This window comes from Psammomys obesus, unplaced genomic scaffold (assembly GCF_907164565.1).
Source record: "Psammomys obesus unplaced genomic scaffold, mPsaObe1.curated_primary_1811, whole genome shotgun sequence".
NCBI classification, from domain to species: domain Eukaryota; kingdom Metazoa; phylum Chordata; class Mammalia; order Rodentia; family Muridae; genus Psammomys; species Psammomys obesus.
In genome coordinates this window covers 14830676-14850112 of record NW_026585504.1, presented here as the reverse complement: position 1 = coordinate 14850112, position 19437 = coordinate 14830676, and the positions used below count along the sequence as shown (strand labels likewise).

General features: G+C 46.1%; 1 protein-coding gene across 2 annotated transcripts in view; it reads right to left on the bottom strand.

The window, feature by feature from the left end:
• Positions 1-2346: 2346 nt before the first annotated feature.
• The window catches only part of Tgm5 (transglutaminase 5), a 34020-nt gene continuing 16929 nt past the window's right edge, over positions 2347-19437 (bottom strand). For both annotated transcript variants that reach the window (XM_055604110.1, XM_055604116.1), the window contains 7 exons: positions 9071-9209; positions 8246-8349; positions 7916-8155; positions 4631-4996; positions 4126-4286; positions 2637-2770; positions 2347-2500 (listed from right to left, as the gene is read on the bottom strand). In XM_055604110.1, coding sequence (XP_055460085.1) covers positions 2347-2500; positions 2637-2770; positions 4126-4286; positions 4631-4996; positions 7916-8155; positions 8246-8349; positions 9071-9209 — 1298 coding nt within the window. The remainder of the gene's footprint in view (positions 2501-2636; positions 2771-4125; positions 4287-4630; positions 4997-7915; positions 8156-8245; positions 8350-9070; positions 9210-19437) is intronic.

Genomic DNA, 19437 nt, shown 5'->3' with positions numbered 1-19437 from the left:
GGAGAAGAAACAAGCCTACAATACTAGCCCAGTTTCTTAGATGGCTACCTGAAGATCTTCATCACCTGCTCATGTTTTCCTGCTACTGTATCCCTCCAACTCTGACCTCTAACCAGCCAAATGGTTTGCAGTGTCTAGCTGTTTCACTCAACCTCACCTGCTTTCTGATTCTGTAGTCTGTCTTTGATGATCTCCTAGTATTTTAGTTCTCAATATGTGTCGCTCTTCTTAACCCACAGTTTGGACTGAACTGGTTTACCCTCTTTGTGCTCCTACAACATTATGGTTACCTCAGTATTGGTTCTCACTGCTCTTTGTTTAAAAATCTCCTTGGAGCCTGGCGTAGTGGCACATGCCTTTAATCCCAGCACTTGGGAGGCAGAGGCAGGCGGATCTCTGTGAGTTCGAGGCCAGCCTGGTCTACCAAGTGAGTTCCAGGACAGCCAGGGTTGTTATACAGAGAAACCCTGTCTCAAAACAAAATAAAAATCTCCTTGGTAGGTGAGGGCTTAGTGGGTAAGGGTGCTTGCTTGCCAAGCCTGATAACCAGAGTTCTAGTCCCTGAACTCATGGGGTAGAAGCAGAAAGCTGACCACCTCAGGTTGTCCTCTGACTACCACAGGCAGGCTGTGACTCTCATGTGCCCACACAGTTTACATTCTTCAAATGCCTACGCTTGAACTCCTTGAGTGCCGGCTCGGCTCCTTTGCTCCCACTCGGTGTCAGCCTACCTCAGGGACTCCTGCCTGGAAGAAACTCAGTAACTGTGTGCTGAGTGAGCCGATAAACGTGGCGTCAACAGAAGTCAGGGACTCGTCTGAGGATATAGCCGCTGAAAACTCCCAAGAACTTCAGAGGTCCCCGATGCTGTCAAGATGCGCCTCTCCAAGGTGTTTCCCTTAAATGATTTCTTATTGTTGCCGTGTGATAATTACAGGATAAGGTAATTGTAGGTTGCTTCCAGCTGCGCCATCAGCACCTGTTGCTCAGCTGCCGATGCCACAAGACAATCAGCTTACCAGGGAATTCTCACCACGCCCCTTCTCTCCCTCTGATTAACGACATTGACCCTTTTGTTTGTGTGTAATGGAAGTCGTTAACTTCTTTCTTTAATGTCTGAACATTTACTGGGACATCTGTCTTAGTCATGGTAGCCAGTGCCCCGAGGGCAGGAGCATCATGCTTTTTTTTTTTTTTTGGTAGTGTCCTGGAAAAGCAGGTGCAGTTGTTTGTGTTTTGTGTGCCGTAACATCCAGAGAGGGTAGGGTTTGAGTGACCCTGTGACCAGGAGACTATTTCACTCCCCGCCAAGCAATTTCACTCCCCGCCAAGCATCTACCTTGTTTCTTTATTTAGTTGGCTTTATACCTCCTGCCTGCCAGCCAACAGCAGGCCCCGAAGAGCACAGATGCATTAGACGGAGGAGACCCTAGGACTGTGAGAACTGAAAACTTGCTTCAATGTCATATGGGAAGTATGTTTAGGGGAAGGCCAGGACAAGAGATCTCCTGGGGTTTTTTTTTTTTTCTCTTTTTACCAAGAAACAGAACATGTGTATAAAAACGCCTTGGGGATTTTTTTCTCTCTGACTTGCAATGGGGTCGGCACCTGTCAAGATGTGTAGTAACTGTCTCCCGCGTTCCCCTAGAATGTAGGCTCCGGGCTTTTGCTTTCTCTGATGTCTTGTCTCTGAAACTCAGAGTGGCGTCGTCATACGCTGGACACTCAAGAAATACTTCTTGAGTGAGTAAATGGGCTCAGACACTGAAACAACAGGAAACTCCTAGCAACTGAAGGGCAGCTGGGAGCTCTGAAGAGAAAGTGGTGCCTACTGGAGGTGAAGGAGATGAGAGCAAGGAATGAAGCTTGCTGACACTGTGAAGTCATCACGAGAGCAAAGCTGCCAAGCCTGTCTTCCCTTGACCTCTGTGCCAAGTTACACTTCTGTACAGATACCATAAAATCCCGGGGTGCTGGATCATCCTGGCAGGCTGTGTAAACAGCTGGAATCACTAGTTGTCTCTGGCATCTCCCTCACTGCTGATGTCACAGTGTGGTGAAGCCTTGTTTTAAAACCATATTGCCAGCACATCTCAGGGTTTATTTTATTTTTTTCTTTAAAAAATGTTTTAGATATATTTATTTTCACGTTAGGTGTATGAATGTTGTCTTTTTTCTTTTTTTTCTGTATGCATGTATATGTACCATGTGTGTGCTGGTTGGATCCGCTGAAACTGGGGTTATGGATGGTTGTGAGCCACCGTATGGGTTCTGGGAAATCGAACCCAAGTCCTTTGCAAAAGCACGCTCTCAACTGCGCCATCTCTCCAGCCTCTGTCCCGGAGTTTATAAGCCAATGTCTACGTAAACATTCTTGTAGCCCTTGATGTCTTTAAACTTATTGCTCCTCAGATTAGCTTGGATCTGCCTTTGGCCACTCTTGAAAGGGACAGTCTTCAGCGTGATGCTGGCTTTGTGATGGGGTTTGAGGACTCCAATGCTGCAACAGAGAATAGAGAATGTCAGAAAACCTTTTCCTTTTCACTTCTTGGACGCTTCTCCAGCATCCTGTGTTAGGGCTTAGGGCTTAGGGGCAGGAAACGACGAGAGGGAAGTGGAGTGCTCCCAGCACTTACAGAACTCTCTGCTGCTTCTTGAAGAGGCCACTTCCTTCCAAGGTCAGCACGCAGTCCTCAACTGGCTCCGAGAGTGGGTTTGAAAAGATCACCTGGACAGTGAGTGGCTGATTCACAAAGGCAGCTCCAAGAACCTAAGCAGAGACCCAGAGCAGGTAACGAAGCAAGAGATCAGTCAGCAACTCCCAGTTCACTGAATGCTAATGCGCAGAACTGCTTTGTAGGGTGTCAGAGCATACCATCCCAAATACGCTGCTTTGGCCTAGGGATTATTTTGAGTTGAAGCAATAACAAGGAACAGACACAAGAAATTCTCACTGGCCTCCATACCTAAAGACATATATCTATAAAGGTACCTCCCTACACTTTCCTTCTACCAAGAAGCTCAAAGTTCATCACTGAGACATTGGTCCCTGTGCTGGTTGTTTTTTTGCCAACTTGATAAACACTAGAGTTATACAGGAGGAGGGGGAACATCAATTAAGGAGTTGCCTTCATCTTATTGGCCCATGGGTGACCGTTTCCTGGACTGACGTGGGAGGGCTCAGGTCACTGTGAGAGGTCGCACCCCCAGGCAGGTGTCCTGATTGTATAAGAAAGCAAGATGAGCAAGCCATGGGAGGAAACCAGTAGTCAGCACTCCTTGGTTCCCTATTCTGTGAGTTCCTTCCCTGAGTTCCCTCAGTGATCAATATGCCTGTCCCCACCCCCCAGGTTGGTTTTGTTTTTGTTGTTTTGTTACATTGACAGCAAAGAGTCCCTCACCAGCCTGGAGAGGGCACTGAGGCATCTGCACGACAGTTTTCCACCTGGCCCTGACTTACCTTGGGTTTCTCGTATCTCCTAATTTGCTGCCCCTAGAAACGCAAGGCCTTTCCCACCTCTTTTCACTTTCCCTCAACATATTTGCTCCTTTGCTAGCATGCTACTTAAGTCTACTCGAGACTTAGGGGTGCTTAGCTGTCAAGGGACCTCATCACCTCACTTGGAGGGGATCCAGGAGATGGGTTAGACCTTGCAGACAGCACTGCAAAGAGCGAGCCCTGAACCCCTTCCTACTTGGAAAGGCCACAGAGGCCCTGTCATCTACTCTCCTCTTTTGACACTTCAAGAAGCAGAGGCCTAGGGGGGGTTGCCCAAGGATACATGGCCAGAAAATGGCAAATCAAATCTGACCTGACCTGGAGGTGGACGTTGGCCTCCACTGAGCCACTGTCCTCTGATTCTTTCCTCATGTTTGCGCCTGGAAGGCCAACACAGGAAGCAGCCCAAGAAAGGCTGTCTGAGTCCACGGCTCCAGCTCAAGGACTCACACGAAAGGCCTCTGATAGCACCAGGAGATGAAGACCTGTCATAAGCTGCCCCATCCTGGGGGAACCAGAAGAAGTAAAGAAGCTGTGTCCTCTTGAGCAGGCCTGACTGCCTCCCATCCAGAGCTCAGGGAACCCAGGAACCTTGTTTTGTTTTTAAGAGACCATTCTTTGCCTACATTAATCATGATGCCAGGGTAAGTCAAGGTGATGATCTTGTTCACCAGGATTTTCTCCGAACTGTTCTTCTCCTCACCCAGGGCACTGATTCGGATTAGCTTGTCTGTTGACAGGTACTGGCTGTACTGAGAGTAGAGGATTTTGCAAGGGTATGTCTTTTCTGGGGAGAGAAGACAAGAAGGGAGGAGTGAGAACGGCTGAGAAAGCCACTGGACCCGACTTGGATCTGATGACTCTTCTGTGGAGAAGAGGGAGCTGATGATGTATGCCAAGGTTTGCTGAAGCAGAACCTAACCTCTCAGATGGGAAAACTGCAGTTAAGAGAGGCAACACAGGAGCCATTCTGAGGTCCCAGCCAAAGTCTAGATGACTCCAAAGCTCAGGTTTTTGCCGATAAGCAGGTTGCTTTCCTTGGGTGTATTAAAGGGGTCAACAGGAGGAAGGAGGGAGGAGGGAGAAGTAGGAAAGGAAGAGGGAAGGGCTGCGGGAGAGCTATGCATGTACCTTCTTCAGGGAACAGTGTGATGAAAGCTGCGTCCTGCCAGAATGGGGCTAGGGGGCTGCCATCATGCAACAGGGACTGGGCACTCAAGTTGAGTTTGAGATCCTTGAACTGAGGTGACATGTTGACAGCCACCAAGACAAAGTTTATGTCTTGGCCCATGTTGGGTGGGTCCAGCAGCTCAAACTTCAGAGAGACCTGGACAACATCACTGGGCTGAAGGGAAGGTGTGTCCAGGCTCCTAGAACTGTCCTGCCTTGGCGGCGCAGAGCTGAAGGGACTCGCATCTGCCTGGTTGGGCCCTTGCGATCTTCCAGCCTTTAGCTTCTGTACAGCCTTTAGAAACACCTGTCTCTCTTGAAGGGAACCTGGGAGGAAAGGATACAAGGTTAGCATGCACCAGGCTGACCCAGCAGTAAGCCTTGGCTGAACACCCTGCCCTTAGCACTTCCACCAACAAAACTACGAGATGCAAAAATCAGCTTATACAAATTACTTTCAGGGGGTTGGAGAGAAGGCTCAGCAGTTAAGAGTGCTTGCTATTCCAAACAGGCCCAGAGCTCAGTTCCCAGCACCATGTCAGGGGGACTCACAGCCACCTGTAACTCCAGCTCTAAGAAACAGAACACTTTCCTTTCGCCTCCAAAGCTACCCCCACATACATGCACATACAGATACATAAATAAAAATAGAATAAATCTTTAAAAAGCCAAGTTGCATTGCTGTTCAATAATAGTAAACTATCAGAATAAAAATTAAGAAAGCAATCTAATTTTTATTTAGTCCCTCAAGAAAGAAAGAAAGAAAGAAAGAAAGAAAAAAAACAATACTTAAGAACGAATTCAACCAAAGAAGTAAAAGACTTCATTAATAAAAAGCACAAGATTCTGATGAGAGAAACTGAAGGGAATACAAAAAGTGGGAAGGCATTCCATGTTCACGGGCTGAAAGAATCACTCAGAGGCCGTGGGAGTGACCATGAACAACACTAAGAACATCCTAACGTCCTGTGATCCTGTGGGTCTTACACTGAATGACATGAAGAACGTGCAAAAGGCCTTCAAAGGGACCAAGAAAGGCACCATCTGCCTTCTCCCTTAATGGGCCATCTTTGTGTCTGATGGGAGGAATGCAGTCCTTCGAGATGCTGTTTTATCCGATGAAGGATTGTGAGACCGAGTGTCCCACGAGAACTTCTTTAAGAGAATAGTGACAGAGCGGGAGGTGGCTGGGAAGGCTCCCTTTCTTATAAGTTGACCAACTCCACAGCATGGAGTGCCATTGAGTTTGGAGAGCAGATGCCCCAGGGGCCTATGGGTACTCTATCACGCCCAGCAGGATCTACGCCTTTGCCCCTGCCGGTGGCCAATGGAATGTGCCCCTGGCTATCCACAACTTTGCCCCATCTGAGTTATATCCAGGCCCTCCCATCATGGATGGGGTTATGGGATATGACCATGACCTATCCAAGGCCAATAGAACCTCTGGTCTGAGGACCCAATGTGCCCTCTACTCCTGCAGCTGAGGCAAGGCCACAGAAATAGCTGCTAGTGCCTGTTACAACCCAGACAGTACACATATTGTCTTCATGTGCATGATCAGCTCCACCGCCATCCTGTTACCCTCAGGTGAAGACCTCGGCAGACCCTGTCTACTCCCCTGCCTGTTACTCCCATTATCCTTTCCTGGGCCTCCCATAGGGCTGCACCCGGGACTCAGGGAAGCCAGGGAGGGTCCTGAAGGGAAGGCTCCAGGATCCTGGCCTCTGAGAGGCACCTCCCAGCTTCTCAAGATAGCTCAGCCCATGGTCTGAGTCCTTCCCACAGAGGCCACTCCTCCATCACCCCGATCCCTCAGTCTGGTGGATTTGTACTCTACCTCATAGACTCCTCAGACTAGTCTTGTGTCTTTCCCATGGGCCCTACCAGGCCATACTCTCATTCTTTCCCCTGCTATGTGTGTCCCTGGAAGGCCACTATCTCAGCAGACTATCAGTCAGGCTCTGGCCTTGGTCACTCTTACCCGGATACCCTTATCCATTCTTGTTCCTTCCTCGGCCTCCAGCTTTGGGAGTTGTGCCCTGAGATTCCAGGGGTTGGTGGCATCAGAGGCAAAGCCACTCTGGCTGGGAGCCCTGCTGATTTCTGGAAATTAGTTCCTCTCTTCTCTCCCATTTACAAGGAGCTTCTCCTAGAGAGCACCAGAATGCATGTCTGTCCCATCAGGCCCTAGGATCGGGAATGAGGATCCCAAAAAGCATGTGCCCTGAAACCTGCCACCTCCCCTCTGTATGGTTCACACCCCCTGGAAGCATCAAGAGTCACTGTTGTTTGTTCCTGTACTAAGTTAAAAAAAGAGGAGATGGTTATATAAGTAGAATTCTCTATTTATTTGACAAAAAAAAAAAAAAAAATCCAGTCAATATATTAATGCAATAATAAACCCTGGTTTTCTTTTTCATATTGTTTGCTACAACTGTGAACTAGTAAAAATGAAAGAAGCGGCCAAAAATGTTCATGTAACCCAAATTGATTTACATAACCAATGGAATACTTGTCAAAACACTAATGGAATTTTTCACCGACCTAGGGGGACAAAAACAATCCATATGAACCAAAAAGTACCTGGAATAGGTAAAGTCACCTTGAATAAAAATACAGAGTGGTAGGTATTACATTAATGGGCTTCAAAATCCATACAGGGATGTATCAATGGCTCGGCCATTAAGATCCTGATCATCATGGCTGGATATCTGTGCTTGACTTCCCAGAAGTCAGTCTAGCAGGTAGCTGTTCTGGGAGTTCATTTACACCTGACCAACACGATCTCTCCTTTGGCCTTGCTGGATTGGAAGAAGCCCCTGACAGGACTGCCAGTCTCTGACATCACCCTCTGACCCTGCTGGCCCCATGAGGGCAAACACTGACTGGCCTGACATAAGTGAAACCGCTGGCTGGTGGTGTGGCCCGTCTCCTACATGCTCAACCAAATACAGTCAATTAAATGATAAGTTAAATAAACGAAACCAACCAGTAGAGGAGAGTTTACTAAGTTGCCCTCTTCAGTTGGAGGGTGAATTTTGAGGGAAGCTGGGAGACTCACGTTGGTTCTGTTGGCAGAAAATACACCCATACTGGAGGAAGGCTGGGGAAGTGAGGCATCAGGGGACACCCTTAACTGGGTCCTTACAACTGGCCAACTGAGGAGACAACGACCCTGGGTCTTGCCCGGCATAGGCCATCGACTCCCCTAGGACTTGGGCTCTCAGTAAAGCTACTTGGCTGTACCTTCTTCATACTTGTAGCTTTCTGTGATGTCATCCCGCTCATCACTCTGGATACTCTTAGTGCTGATGAAATTCCCGACAGTAGCAGTGTCCTGGTAAAGCTTCTGCTCCTTCCCTCCATGGACAAGCCAGGACATGCAGTCAGCGTTCACCATAGAGAACGCAAAGCGCGTGTCATAGTTGAGATCCACTTCTCCCTCTTTGATGGCTTTGACAGAAGCAGGGCCGCAGCAGTAGAGACCTGAAGAGAATTGGGGAGGGAAGCTTCGGTGGGTAGTATGTGCTGTGCCAGACAGGGGCTGGGTCCTGACTTCCCTCTAGGAGGTCTCACCATTGCTAGTTTCCTGGGGTGTAGCATCAAGCACCTGCCAGCCTCCATACCCAGGAGGGAGGTCCTTGCGTGCCATCCAGCACTCATTCCATACGTGGTAATTCCTGAGGAAGAAGCCAGGGGAGTCAACATCACACACAGCTAAGGCGGAGGCCACCCTGTTTAGATCCTTTCTAGATCAAGAAGGATAAGCAAGTGAACTGGCTATAGAAAGAAAGACTCAGCAGGATTAAGCCATCTATGTGGTCAGAGTGTCGACAAGCTTTCTTCCTGTGAGCCTCTATTTGCCTGCAGAAGAGATCATCCCTCCACCGAGGGTATGAACAGAGTGAAGGCTTCATGCTTACTAATGTTAAAACTCCTCCAGGCTCCCTCAGAGGGGCCTCATGCCCCCTTTCCTCTCTCTCTGTTTCTCTTTTCTCTCTGTCTCTTTGTCTGTCTCCGTTTCTCTCTCTCTCTCTCTCTTCTCCCTCTGAGTGTGTGTGTGTCCCACAGAGGTAGTCCTAGTCTTTGCCATGTCTACAACTGAGATATTAGGCCTCTGTGGTCAGACACTTAGGCTATTAGAAGAAGGAAGAGACAAGGAGGGACCTTAATCCTAGCCCAACAGCTTTGATGATGTGAGGACTCTAAAACCAAAAAAAAAAAAAAAAAAAAAAAAAAAAAAGAGTTTTGTGTTCTGTTCTCAACCCAGGATAGGAAGCAGGAGAATGAGGTGGGGGTGGGGGGAGGGAATAGACTATGAGCAAGTCCTGTCCTACTTCTTGCTTATGGTTTGGGCTCAGATCTGTGGTCCAAGAAATAGAGCGAGAGGTTGTCTCTCACCAGACGGTATCCTTCTTCATATTCTCCAAAATCCTGCCTGTGTTGTCATAATATTCATCTATGATCAGGTTCCCATCTGTGTCATGGCCGGAGTCAAAGTTGGTGATCACGCGGGTGGGGATGCCCAGGCACCTCATCACTGCAGAAAGACAGAGAAACCACCACAGAGATCCTGAAATCATCCAGTGGGCTTCCTGGATCTCGTGAAAGCATCCATTCGGTACCTGTAGGACCACACAGGGACTGTTTGGGCTGATAGCAATTCCATCTCTTTTCCCTGACTGTTGCAAAGGTTAGGATACTGGCTGAACTGAGTAGCTTTGCTGGAGCCAAGACAGAGCCTGGCAAGGTACCATATCTGCTGTCTATGTCAGCAGGGTGGGTCCGGCACATCTCTCTGTTGGCAAGACTGGGACCTGACTCAGCCTCACTCCTGTCCTGGTCTCAGGTCTCCCATCTTCAAACAAAAAGCTGGGATTCTGTTTCTTCTTGTCATTAGGATCATTGCTGAGACTATCAGATTGTTGGGCAAGGGTTTCTGTCACTTGGCGTTCCCTTTTATTCTTGGCAATATTATGTCAGAAACCTCTCTAGGAAAGCATCTGAGATCAAGCTGGAAGAGGAGGGCATGTAGGTATGTATGTATGTATATCTATGTAACACAGGATTAGAAAAAGAGTGTGTACCTGGTTTAAAAAAAAAACATTTTGAAAAGAGGCAGAATGTTTTCTTTATTCCCAGTGGCTATTTGTTTCCTTGGCTAGATAACTTCTTTTACTGTTTTCTACTGCAACCCCATTCTGTTCTCTTTCAAGTGTGTGAACCCTCATCCCAGCTCACCACTAATACTCCAAGGATGCCTGTCTCCTGGTGCCCATCAGTGTTGACCTGCCTTTGGTCAAGACTAATAATAATAGCTGGTATCCAAACGTCAAGGCTCCATGTTGGCTGTTTCACCTTCACTGTCCTCGAGAGAACTCTGGGTGCTATCTGCTATTTTTATTTCTGTTCTGATGACAGAGGCTGAGAATAATGAACTACCTTGGCCAGGGTCACATGACTAGCAAGACACAGGGCTCTCACTCAAGCTGTGGTTTCTTTGCTAAGTCCACCCACCAGCAGCAAATTCACAGTTGAAGCACATCTTCCCATGTGATTTTATATTTGCTGTATTTCTATATTATTTCTTCTAGTGGTGCTTATGGTTAGAAACTTAATGGGTTTCCTATAGTAAACAATGATGATGGCTATCTCTGCAGATCATTCCTTGGGACAGGAATTATATATATATATATATATATATATATATATATATATATATATATATATATTTATTTTTTTTTTTTTTTTTTTTGTAAGTTTGGATATTTAGTTTTAAAATAGGTTTTAGTTTAGGCTTTCCTTTATTTAGACAGGGTCTTATGTATAGCCCAGGCTGGCCTTGAGTTTACATCTATGTGCCATAAGCCCAATGCAAACTTTCTTATTATTTTTTGCAGTGCTGGGGACTGAACTCAGGGTCTGGCACACACCAAGTGAGTACCTTACTACAGTTCAGGCTGCTTCTTCTGTTTTAAATATTGAGATCGTGTCTTGTTAAGTTACTCAGGTTGCCCTTTAACTCACTTTGTAGCCCAGGCAAACCTTGAATTTGTAATCCTCCTGCTTCAGCCTCTGAAGCAGCTGAGATTACGGGTCTGAGCCAGCAGTCTTGGCTAGGAGCCTTCTTAATAGTTTGACACACGCCTCTCCAGGTCGGGGAAGAGGGACACCCCTGGATGTGTTTGGAAAGGAGAGAAGCCCAAAAGGAAATCTTGAATTCTCCCTTGAGTGGCAGATATGAACACAGCCAACAAAACAGAACAGCCAAAAACACTAAGGCAAGCAGTGGGCCGTCCTGACACGTGGACGGAAGGAGAGGTTACACAGGACACCCTCAAAGAGGTGACAGGAAAAAAAAGGTGCCACTGAAGAACACGAGACAGAAGTGTGGCAAGCGTGGGGCTCTGTGTGGGCATGCTTATGCTGGAAGTGTGGTCAGGAAGGCGGATGCTACTCAGAGTAGCAAACAAGCATGTCAAGGCAGGGTAGCAGGCAGAGAGCAGAAAGCAGCCTCCGCCCTTTCCCTCGCTGATGAAGCCAGCCACGGCCACGCAAAGTGTCAGTGCTGGCATAGACTCTTGATAGTTGTGGCCCGATGGGCCCCTTCCCACCCCAACACATGGTTGTATTGACCTGTTTATGAGTCAGCCTTCCTAAGGGCAAAAAGTACATTGCTCATCTTTACCATTGCACAGCCACCAACAGCGCAGGGCAAGGCCCACTGTGCAAACACTTGCCGCATGGATCAATGGATGGGTGGGTGGCCAGATGGATGGATAGATGATGCCCACTCTAACGATTTCTGACTTCAACACACACTGTCATAATGGCTGTGTGCTCTGCCTGGGGCACCACACTTGCCTGTCTGTAGAGCATAGTGATGGATTTATCCTGACACGTTCTTGCTTGAACTCATCATGGCCTTTGAGAGGACTGGGGGGGGGGGGGGGAGTAGGTTTATTACAGTGGGACAGAATGAAGCCACAGAAGGGCAAGTAGAGTTTCTCTTCCTCTTTCCCTCCCCGAGTAAAATACCAAATGTTTGTAAAGGCGAACCACACATGCTGCTATCATCTTAGAAAGTGTTTTACACTTTCAGTTTGGGTATTTATTACCAGATTTTAGTTTAGGCTCTTTAGGGTGGCCTTGAGTTTACGGATATGTGCCACCAAATCCAATCTTTGCTATTTGTGGTGCTAGAGACAAACCCAGGGCTGTTCTCCTCCTCATCTTCCTTCTCCTCCTTCTCCTCTTGCTGTAATGCTAAGGATTGAGCTCAGGACTTTGTACATGCTAGACAAGCACTCTACCACTGAGGTACAGCCCTGGCTCCTTCTTCTATGGACCCAAGTCCTGGCCTGTCTTTCCTCTCCTTGCCATGTGACCTCACCTCTCTAAGCTTAAGGTGTGGCATCTTTAAAGCTGAAAAAAAAAAAAAAAGCATAGGATCCTAGAGAGGATTAAGTGAGAAAATGCTTAGACAGTGCTTGACCTCATGGCCAATACCTACAGAAATGATGATGTCCTTGACTAGAGAGACATAGTGGGAAGGCTAAAAGACAGCTCAACTCTACATATGTTTAGTAATATCAAGGTCTCCATATAGGCACAAGATTCAAATCAGGAGTCCTGGGCAAGGACTTTTCTCCTTCCTGGGGAACTAGAGATTGAACACAGGGCTTCACCTGTGCTAGGCAAGCACACTAAGTTACAGCCCTGCCTCCTTTTATTATTATTCATTTTTATTTTTGTTGGGGTAGAGAAGTTGGTCTTTGAGGCAGATCTCACTCTAGCCCAGGCTGGCCTTACTCCACCAGCTAGTCTCCTGCCCCAGCCTCCTAAGCGCCAGCACCATAGGCGTGAGCCACCATGGTGCCAAGCAGAGCTGCTTACATAGAGCATGAAACACAAGACGGCACACCTGAGTCTTAGAGAGGTGAAATCACAGGGAGAGGAAAGTCGGGCCAGGACCTGGGCTCGTGTTTCCCTAATCCCTTCCTTGCTCTAACTACCAGCCCCACCCTGGCCACTTCACCGGGTATCCGAGCTACCTGCGATCTCAATACGCCTTCCTCTTTAAGTTTCTCTGACTGGTCTGGGTCACGCTAACCTCCCACTTGCGCTGTCAACACCACTCCGATCGCCTACATGTTCGAGCACTAGATTAAGCTCTCTGTAATTTAACCTCTCTATTTTATCTCGTTGGCCAGATTACAAATAACCTCAAAGTGAGGTTTCCATCAGATAACTTCACTGGTCTTTCTTCATTCCCAGCATAATGCCGGGAACAAAGCAGATGCTCATTCGCTCTCTGTTAAATAAATTGCCTTCGGCTTGTGAGCAAGGTTGTCTACAGACTCTCAGTGCTGGCGACTCAGCATTTGATGTGACTCTTTCAGTGGCACATTTGTGGGGTCTGAATCTCATAGAAGAGAGACCCACATGGGCATTTATTCATGTGCACACACCCTCATGCTTGCATACTCAGGCAATGGAAATCGGGCAAAGATGGAGAGTTTCAGTTACGTGCTTTGGAGTTCCCGAAGTCTATAACAGCATACTCCACTCCTGATACTGAGAGCTACAATCAAAGCTTCTATCCAGCACCCGAGTGACTAGATTTAAATGTGTTGACCCCTGTCACCTTTTCATTTCTGTCTGGACGCTTTCAATTTCCAAATAATAACTATATAACCTATTTAACTTATATAACTTATTATATAAATATATCACTTATAAATATATAATTTATTTATAAATGATAAATATATAACTCCTGCCAGGTGGTGGTGGCACTCACCTTAATCCCAGCTCTTAGGAGGAAGAGGTAGGTGGATCTCTGTGAGTTCGAGGCCAGCCTTGTCTACAGAGTGGGTTCCAGGAGAGTCAGGGCTACACAGAGAACCTCTGTCTTGCAAAACAAAACAAAACAAAACAAAACAAAACAAAACAAAAAAAAGCAAACAAGCAAGAGGAAAAAAAAAACCAACAAAGAAAAACAAAACAAAAAACAAGTCCTCCCAACCCGTTCCTGACGTAGTCAACTGTACTTTATAAGCACAACGATTGTATAGCTTTGGCCTCTCAGATAACGCCATCATGAGGTCATGACTCAACTATTCTCTTCCACTGAATGGTAATGGAAGAAATTCATCTTTGTTTCCTTATTTATACTGGATTTTTGAGTAGCTCTTTTGTTACTGTTGTTTCATTTGGGTTTTTAGGTTTGTTTGGCTTGTTGCTTGCTTTGTTGGTACACGTCTGTCATCTGACTGGCTTCCAAGTAGTGGGCTCAAGTGATCCTCCTTTGTCAGCCCCTTAAGTAACTGAAACTGCAGTGTGCTTGGCATACATTACACGTTAAGGCATGTAATCCACATCCTACCAAATGACTATTTTTCTATTTTCTTGTTTACTTGTGTGTGTGTGTGTATGTGTGTGTGGTATGGGTCTGTATTCATGTAGGTTTATGTGTGCATGCCTGTACATATGTGTGAAATTTAGAATGGGTGTTGGGTGTCCTCTATCACTCCTGGCTTTTTTTTGAGGCAGGGTCTTCCCTGAACCTGGGGATCACATTTCTCAGCTGGGCTGGAAGCTAGCTAGCCTCAGTGGCCCTCCTCTTTCGGTTTTGCTCAGATCAGGGGTTAGAAGTGCCTGGGACACATCTGGGATCCAGTTGGCCCTGGGAGTCACACTCTGGACTTCAGGGCTGCACAGTAAGTGTCATTAACTGCGGCACCATCTCTCTAGCCTCCCAAATTATATTTTTTTCGAAATTTAAGAATTTCAATTTTTTTGGTTTTTTAAGACAAGGTTTCTCTGTGTGGCCTTGGCTGTTCTGGACTTTGTAGACCAGGCTAGCCTACAAAGATCCACTTGGGATTACAGATGTGCTGAATTTAATTTTTTTAAAATTTCATGGGTATCATCAGGCTGAATTTAATTTTTTTAAATTTCATGGGTATCATTGTTTACCTGCATGTATGTATGTGTAACATTTCTGTACCTGGTCCCCAAAGAGTCCAGAAGAATACTATGGATCCCCTGGAACTGGAGTTAGAGATACTCTGGATCCCCTGGAACTGGAGTTAGAGGTGGTTATGTGTAGAGGAATTTAAATTCGGAACATGGCTGTTCCAGCAAGAGACCTTCTAGGTCTGTGTGATCTGGCTGGAATATAAACATGCCTTTAATCCAAGATACAGAGGCTAGCAGATCTGAGTTCAAGGCTAGCCTGGTATAGAGCAAGTTTAGGGTTAAAAAAAAAGAAAGATCCAATGTGGTGGTACATGCCTTTAATCCCAAGCAGTGAAGGTAAAGTTAAGAAGGAAGCATCTATGTTTGAAAGTGATGCCTAATTGAGTCGCAGAAAAGGTGATGAATCAGAGAAAGATTTGACGGAATAGATACGTCCAACTCTTAAGAGAAAAGAGAGGAAAGGGAGGCTATATAAGGGACAATAATGGACAGGTTGCAGAGAGAGAGAACTCAGGTGAAGACCGAATGAGCCAGAGAATGAGAAGGAGTCAGGAGATCAGAACAGATTGCTTGAGTTAGTTTTAGGCCAAGCAGAGCAATTCAGGGGCCAAGAGAGAAGCCAGACTGAATAAGTTAATCGGGAGAACAGCTGAGTTTAACCAGCTAGCAGAATTCAGAAAGAACGAGAAAGGATCGTTTCAACAACATAGCCCAATGGCCAGTGGCCATTCAAAAAGTACAAAGAAAAGAGAAAGTCACAGAAAGATACAGTTCAAAGGGGAGGAGGTCCTCCCCTATCAGTGGACTTGGAAAGGAGCAAAGAGGAGATGAGGGAGGGAGGGGGGGATAGGGAGGGAATGAGGAAGCAAGAGACAGCTGGGATACAAAGTTAATAAACTGTAACTAATATTTAAAAAATAAAAAAAGAAAGATATAACCCATAACCAGAAAGACCACTGATCAATAGAGACAGATCAAGAAACAATAGGTAGTGGGATTAGCTACCGAGGATCTAAAAAAAAAAAAACAACAACAACAACAAAAAACTATTTAAAATAGTATGACAGTATGCTCCAGAGGACACATGAACAAGTGAAGGCAAACAGAAGCAGAAGAGAAGGCCCACTGGCATTTCTACAGATGAAAAATATAACATGTTACACAAAACCCATATTGAATAAAAATTGTACATGGGTGGGAGCTGGAAAGACGGCCCCATGGTTAAGAACACGTGCTGCTCTTGCAGAGGATCTGGGTTCAGTTTCCAGCGCCCACATGGTGGCTTACAACCGTCACTCCGGTTCCGAGGAATCTGACACCCTTCTCTGACCTCTGCAGGCACCAGGCATGCACACGATGCAGGCAAAGCACCCATGCACATACGATAAAAATCTAAAAAATATTAGGAAAAATGTGCATCGATAATAATACATTTTTGTGAGAACGCTTTCAACTACAGTGCTACATATCAAATATATTAAATGTCTTGAGGGTAGGGACTCAAAGAAAATGAGTTATTGGATAAAAGGAGAAAAGTAACTGACGGTTTTTAAAAGAGAGACCGGAAGCAGACCATGGATGACAATACTGCGAAGTAGGGAATGTGATCAAGAGCAACCCTAAATATTTCAAGGGAGACAGGAAGAAAGAGGGGTGGTGGTAGAGGAGTGTGATGGAGAGGATATAGGGAACTGAAGTTTGGGAGATGGATGGGGAGAGCTTTAAACAAGACCCTGCCAAACCACTGGAGCCCACGATGCAAAGATGAAAACAGTATCCCAATTATGACAGCTAATTCTGTGGAAAGCTACGTTCCAGACAGCTTTCCAAATAGCTGTCATGTGTTAACCAACAACCCTATGAAGGAACATTCCACACAGTCTCCATGCTCGTAAATCAGTGGAAAATAACGGTAGATAAGCGTTCTAGCCAGGGCATTGTGCAAGTTTAAACTGCGATCCAAAGAAAGGTTGGGGGAAAATAAGCATCAGGACCTTGGATGAGGCTCCCTCTTGGAGACTCCAAGCTTGATAAAAAGAGCGAGAACAGGAGAGTTGTTTTGAAATGGTCGTTATGGGACACTTGGTAGAGACCACTACACAAGTAAGAATGAATCTTTTAAAAGCATTGAGATGGGAAGGGTCCAAAAGCTTTAAATAGAAGACTCTACTGCAAGTCTTTCCAAGGTGGGATCCCATCAATGAAAGACATACAAGTGTGGTGCCATGGCTGAAGAGGGGAGGCTCCAGGCCCCAGCCCACATCTCTCACATCAGTTCCTGCCTAGTGTTCTCACTGTGGCTCCTGAGGCTGAGAGTTTCATTTTATATAGCAAGGGATAAACCCCACAGGTCAGTTATACATAGCGTCTTCTGCCCCTGCCACTGCTGCCCTACCTACCCCAAACTCATGTATGAGTACGGGAAACAGCAGGGCAGGCCTGTTTCCAGGATGCCTGGATTTTCCTCAGGCAACTTTCTTAAGGCACAACTCATATCCTACAGTTCACCTTTGTCAAATGTACTGTTTGATAGTGTGTTTGGACAACACACAACAATTCAGACTATTTAATTCTAGGACATTGTCATCATCACTTTAGAAAGAAAGCCCGCTAAGCTAGGCACAGTGGCACATATGGAATTCCAGCACCTGGCGGGGGGAGGAGGAGGAAGAGAAAGAGGAGAAAGAGAAAGAGGAGAAGGAAGGGGAGGAGTGTGAGAAATCCCTGAGCTACAAAGTTTCAAAAGCAACAATAATGGCGCAAAACAAGACATATCTACCCCCTAGCAGGCATTCCATGTTTCTCTGTGCTCCCCTGACCTAGCAACCATGGATGAACATTCTTTGTCTGCACCTGCCTGTTCTAGGCACAACCTATGCATGGAAGCACATGGCTTCTGGGGAGCTTTTTCAGACACTGTTTCTGGTCTCCCTGATCCCCCTTGCACTACTATAGTGCAAGGCATCTAGGCTATTTCTCAGACCCCACCCGAGGGCTGAAGGCTCCAGTCTCTTCTAGAATAGAAGCCATAAAGAGGAAGAGGCCTGTGCCCTGGAGCTCTCTGGAGGCTGGCTCTGAGACAGAAAGGTGAGCCAGGAATTTCTCTCTAATTACCAAGTAACCACCTAAAAATGGCTGCCAAAGAAAACTCTCTGCACAAAAAAATCCTATATATACCCTCGTTGTACACAAAGCCTCCTTTTGTAATTTTTCTACAGGCAATTAAAGTGACTATCTTTGACAGTCAAAAAAGAGGAGGTCTCTAGAGGGAAGAGTACACCCTTTTCGGTCGTCCTGTGGCTCAAGTTAGGGCTTCCAGCGTGCCAAACTAAGATTCTGTCAGGGAGCTACACTCCCAGCTTCTGAACATACTTTCAGACCTGGCATGGTGGAGCTCACCTTTAATCCCAGCACTTGAGGAGCAGAGACAGGCTTTGAGGCCAGCCTGGTGTACATAACAAGTACCAGGACAGCCTGAACTATAGAGAGACACCTGGTCTCAAGCAAAACAGCAGAATCACATAGTCACATTAAGCTTCACCTGTGAGACAGCTGTAACGGCATCAGCTTCACAGGTGGTGGTAAGGATCAGAAGCAACAAAAGGTGTCCAGCGTGAGCGGGAAGCACAGTGGGTGCCAGGCAAATGGCAGCTGTGAGCCACGTTCCTGGGCAGTGCAGCCTGAGAGTTAGACGATGGCCTACAGTTGCAGCAGACTGAAAGGTGAGACTATTTTTCTTCTTACATGCCATTCGATTTGGAGATGGAGAAGATGAAAGAAGCCTACAGTCATTTGGGGATCAACCAAGACGTCCCTAGCTAATACTGAACACTCACTCTAGCTAGGCTCTGTCAGTGTGTGAACTCACACAGTCCTTTCAATAACTAGAGAGATAAAGAAATTGTCATTTTGGGGACGGAACTGGGAAGTACTGTGTGCGCTCTCTCATATGTGGCGCTTAACAGAGATGTCTGCATGCACACATGCAGACACATTGGAGCACACATCAGGAGAACAGAAGGGCAACCATCGGGGAAGAGGGAGAGGATAACAGGAAGGTAAGCCAGAAGAGATGAGGAGAGTGAATATTGTCCAGTACATGATATATGGTGCACAGCCCACATATACAAATAACAATTAAGATGGATTAAATAAATAGCACCGGCCAGAGGAAAAAATATATGCAAAGGATGAAGCAGAAAGCTTTTCTGGGCCTCTCACATGATAATTTGCATAATTTCTTGGATGTTCTATTAATTGATTAATTTCTAAAATAGCATAAAATAGTATCTATGGAGAATAAGCCTAGGCCTCAGGTACCATTAACTTCCTCACAGCTTAGTAAACTGAGGCACAAGTGATTTGCCTGAAATATATATATATATATTTTTTTTCAAATTCTATGGTTTTAGTTACCCCAAATCCATGAAAGAACAAAAGCATTAAATGGAAATTACAGAAATAAACATTTCTTTGGTTTTTAAATCCTGTGCTGTTTTGAGCAGCACGAAACCTCAGCTGTCCTGCCCACAACATAAATCATTCCTCTGTCCAGAGTGTCCATGCTGTATACACCACTTCCTGTTTGCCACTGAGCACCCTTCCAGGTTATCAAATCACCTGCTGTGCTCCTGCAGTGCTAGGTTCAAGTAGCCCTCAGTTTATTTAATAACTGCCCAAAGTTCAAGAGTAATAGTGCTGGCAATTTTATTATAGTGTAACAACCTAACTATCCCGAGTTATTTTAGTTATTGTTACCAATTTATTGCTGTGCCTAATTAAAC